This window comes from Triticum urartu, chromosome 5, assembly GCF_003073215.2.
Source record: "Triticum urartu cultivar G1812 chromosome 5, Tu2.1, whole genome shotgun sequence".
NCBI lineage: Eukaryota > Viridiplantae > Streptophyta > Magnoliopsida > Poales > Poaceae > Triticum > Triticum urartu.
The window spans coordinates 540,134,160-540,138,421 of NC_053026.1; the positions used below are offsets into that span (position 1 = coordinate 540,134,160).

A 4,262-nucleotide genomic window follows, 5' to 3' on the forward strand; every position below is an offset into this window, starting at 1 on the left:
TGCCGCAAAAAAAAAGATAAAAAGGAAAAACTTCTAGCACCTTCCCTGAGAAGAGAAGAGAAGAGAAGAGATGAGAAGCGAGCATACCTCATCTTTTGTTTGGGTGTATCGCGTTCCCCGGCGCGGTGTTGGCGGTAGCGGCAGGCGCGCCGCCGCCGGTGGCGTTGCCATTGGGCACGTGGTGGAGCGCCGGACTCTGCTGCAGGGCCTTCGCCCCTAGCGGGTAGTAGCCCACCCCCTGCGCGAAATGCTGCCGGAAGAAACATCCATCTTACGTGTTAGGGTAGGGTAGGGAGAGGAAAAAAGACGGCGGGGGCATTGGAAATGGATATGGTTTTGGCGGTTGACGGAACCTGGTGGTGGTGGTGGTGGGAGGGCGGCTGCAGGTGGTGGGGGTTGACGCCGAGGAAGTGCGCGTACTGCTCCGGCAGGCTCACGCCGTGGCCCTGCTGCGGCGGCGCCATGAAGGGCATCCGCGCCATGGACGGCGGCCCCATCTGCGGCAGGTACTGGTGCATCTGCATGCCCGGGAACATCACCGCCGGCGGCGCCATGCCGCCGCCCATCCACATCATCTGCACCTGCATCTGCAGCGTCTTCAGGTACTCGATCGCCTCGTCCAGCATCGACGCCTTGTCAGTCTGCATGCCGCCCATCACAAAAATGAAATGAAAAAACCCAATCGAGCCGATCAAGACAAGAAATATGCTATGGCGCGCGCTATCGGTACCTTGTTGCAGTGGGGTATGAGCTCTTGCAGCGCTCGCATCTTCTCGTTGATCCTGTCTCGTCTCCTCTGCAACCGCCAGAGTCAGCGTCAGAGATGTTGTAATGAACAATTCACCATTGATGGCACAATAAGAAATGAATGACGGAACGCACCCTCTCGGAGAGGTTGTGCACCTCGGCGGCGCGGCTCCTCCTCGCCGTCGTGAGCTTCTGCGGCGGCTTGCGCTCAAGCGCCAACGACTCCGACTCGGCGTCCTCGCTGGGGCTCTCCGAGTCCTCCGTGTCCAGCCCCCGCTTGCGCTTGCTGCTCCGGTGGCTCGTGCTCGTCGGCTCCGTGCCGGTGGTGGTGGTGGTCACGCCGAAGCTGTAGTTGGACCGCCCCGACGAGGAGGCCACGGTGGCCTCGTGGCCCCTGCCTCTGGCGTTTGCATTTCCGCTCCCCACCGCCGACGGCAGAGCGCTGCCCGCTCCGCCGCCGCCATAGGCAGTGGTGTGGCCGGCGCGCCCCTGCTCGCTCACCGCGCCCTGCACCTGCACCTGGTTGCTCCCGCAGAAGCTCGCCCCCATCACGCTCAGCGTCGACGACGCGCCCTCCTCCATCGCCGCCTTCCCGGCGCGAGGCTGGACGAGGTCCGACAGGACGCCGCCGGCGTTGTCGCCGCAGTCGGCCAGGCTCATCGATTGCTGCCTGCTGGAGCAGGACACGTGCGTGGACTTGGGAGGCGGCATCAGGTCGCTCGCCGCCGACACCGCGGACGACTGGCTGCTGCGCCTGTCATCCCCTAATACTGGCACACCATCCGTGCCGATCTTGCCGGCGCCGTCGACGCCGGCCGCCCCCGGTGGTTCCTCGCAGAAAAGGTCCTGGAAGATGTCCTTGTCGAGCGAGTCAGCGAGCGCGAACGGGAACCAGAGGCCGGCCTCGTCTTCTTGCACCACCGGCGGCGCCGGAACCTTCTCAGGCCTCGGCGGCAGCTTCCGATGACCCTGGCTCTGCATGACGACATTGCCGTTGCACCACAGCAGCTCCATGAGGTCATCGTCTTCGCTGCAGCCACGAAATCAAGCACAAAAAAGTCAGCAGCCACTAGCCTGTAACGCAGACACCATATCAGCCCACAAATTCCAATGCATCAAGCGATCAAGATTCAAGAGCGAACCCGAGTGGCCTGGAGATGTCCCCCATGTTCCCCCAATCTGGCACGAACTGGCTCATGGCTCAGACCATCACAAGTGTCGACCGGCGATTCGCTTCACTTCACCGCAGAGGGCACGCTGCATGCCGAAGCAAACAAACAGAGGAGATGGCAAGAATCAAACAACAAAATCAGCTGCGGAACTGTGCTTCATCTGCATGCGGCATGGTATTTTAAATTTGATTGGCAACGAGAAGAGACTGCTCCGTAAACAAATGTGCCTCCTGCCAAGGATAGTGCAGCACAGCCTGATTCGGCTTCAGATGAGGCAAGCAGGGCATGTGCGATGCCAGACAGGGCCAACTATGGAAATAATAATGCTTTGAACCTCTGATATAATTCTTTAAAAAAAGAACTTGTGATAGCAAAGGAAATCTCAGATATAAAAATATGTAGTAGTATAAGAAAAAGCAGCTGGGCTATGCAGTGCAAGGAACAGGGAGGCCAATGATGGGAAAAAAAGGAAAGGTAGATGCAGCGCGGGGAGCCTGCCTGCAGGAAACCTACCGGTCATGTAAGCCTGCCTGCAGCACATGCAGAGGAGCAGCTAGCAACTAGCAACACAGTGAAAAGGCTTCAGAAGAGGTTTTGTTTATTGTTCTTTTAATCCACTCATCAATCAAGTCTACAGAGCACTAGCAAGAGAGTATCATTTTAAAATATATATATTTGTTCTGTTATGATACTGAGAAGAAGTATTTTACTATAGGAAAAGCGAAGAGCTTCAGAGAAGTGATTTAGAAAGACTCAGGAGAGGCCTTCGGGGAGGTAAAACTATGATTATCCCGTTAGGATCAGTGGATAGGGCGAAATCCACATCAGGCTCCGGAGGAGATTGGAAAACACGCATTAGGGACGCGGATTTTGGAGAAACGTAATGAGAAAACGGAGGGGGAAACAGAGCCAGCAGCCATGGAGCAAGAACTAACCAGTCTGGTTGCAAGATCCAGCACCGGCTATGGAAGCTTCTTCGGGAGGATGCTCACTCTCTTCTTGCGGTGGAGATTGGAGAGCAGTGGCGCGTGCAGGCGAGGGGGGGAGAGGCTAGTGAGGGGGAGGAAGGAGAAGAGCCGGCAGGTAGCAGGGGAACCTGGGCTTGGCACCCGCAGTGGCTTTTAAGCAGCCGCGCAACATTGTGGCTGGGCTGAAGAGAAGTGGATTCCCGCAGACAGGGACGGGGGAGGGAGAAAGGGATAGAAGAAGGGAGGAGGGATGTGGAGGAGAGAGACGGAGGGGAGGGGAGGGGGTCCGGATCGGACGGGCGAATGATTAGAGGAGCAGACGTGTGAGTACACCTTGCACCTGCTTGCTGCTGCCGCTGCATAGGGAAGGGGGCTGGCCGTGCATGCACGTATGCCGTTTTCTGTGTACCGCCGGGTTTTGCCATTTCGAGGGGAGGTGTAAACCCTGCCGCGGTATGGTGATGTAAGGCCAACTTCACTGCGCGATCTTAGACGCACGTTCGGTTTGGCCGGATTTTGTTCCTTTGGGTAAGATAATGGAGTCATGTGTGGGCCTGTTCTGGAATGCGATTGCCATGTGCCCAGCATGCGGCCGCATCTATTTGCCTCATCCTATCCACCTCCATATTAAAAAAAGAACAACGTTTCAAATATCAACGGCCCTAGGTGAGGCCAGCGGCCTAGTTCACGCCAGCGGCCCTAGTCACACCGGCAACAAAGCCAGCGGCCTACACGTCCTCGCCGGCAACACAGCCAGTCTCTAAAATAAATAGTTTCGTTCACCGACAACACAGCGAGCCTCCAAAATGAATGTGTTTCTCGCCGGCACACAGCCAACGGCCCAGCAGGCGGGCAGCACCCATGCCAGCCTCCAAAAAGAACGGCCACGGCCGATCGGACGACCTAGTTCAGACCGTCGGCGTCGAACATCTCCTTATGCCTGGCCTCGAACCAGCTCCTTGTCTTCTCGCTCATCTTGATCAAGTCCACGCTCATGATCGCAAGAGACACCTCCTTTGCTTTGGTTGCGGCATTGGTGGCCTCGATGTCGAGCTGCCGCTGCCTGGCCGAGACATTGGTGGCCTCGATGTCGAGCTGCCTTTGCCGGGACGCCTCCTCCATGTCGATCTTCCTCCCCTTGGCCGCCTCCTCCATCTCAAGCTTCTTCCTTTGAAGCTCTAGGTATTGCTTCATTTGCGCGTCCTTGCTTTGCCGCTTCTTCTCGTCCCTCACATCCTTTTGAGACATCATGCCATGCAAAGTCTCATGCAAGGCCATGGATGAGGCATCACGTATGTCGTCCACCTTGGAGTTAGTCTTGCCCCTCGGCCTCTTCAACGCCTCGCCATCTCCACCTCCGGCAAACTTGGTTGTC

The 4,262-nt window shown here is 57.3% G+C and overlaps 1 protein-coding gene across 1 annotated transcript; it reads right to left on the minus strand.

Annotated features, from left to right (window-relative positions):
* Nucleotides 1-87: 87 nt before the first annotated feature.
* Nucleotides 88-3,069, minus strand: LOC125510528 (transcription factor PHYTOCHROME INTERACTING FACTOR-LIKE 13-like; the record flags this gene model as incomplete). The annotated part of the gene is given in 6 exon segments (XM_048675742.1): nt 88-250; nt 354-641; nt 731-796; nt 883-1,777; nt 1,890-2,004; nt 2,855-3,069. Coding segments are annotated over 5 exon segments (1,467 nt in total). The 5' UTR covers nt 1,946-2,004; nt 2,855-3,069.
* Nucleotides 3,070-4,262: the final 1,193 nt, after the last annotated feature.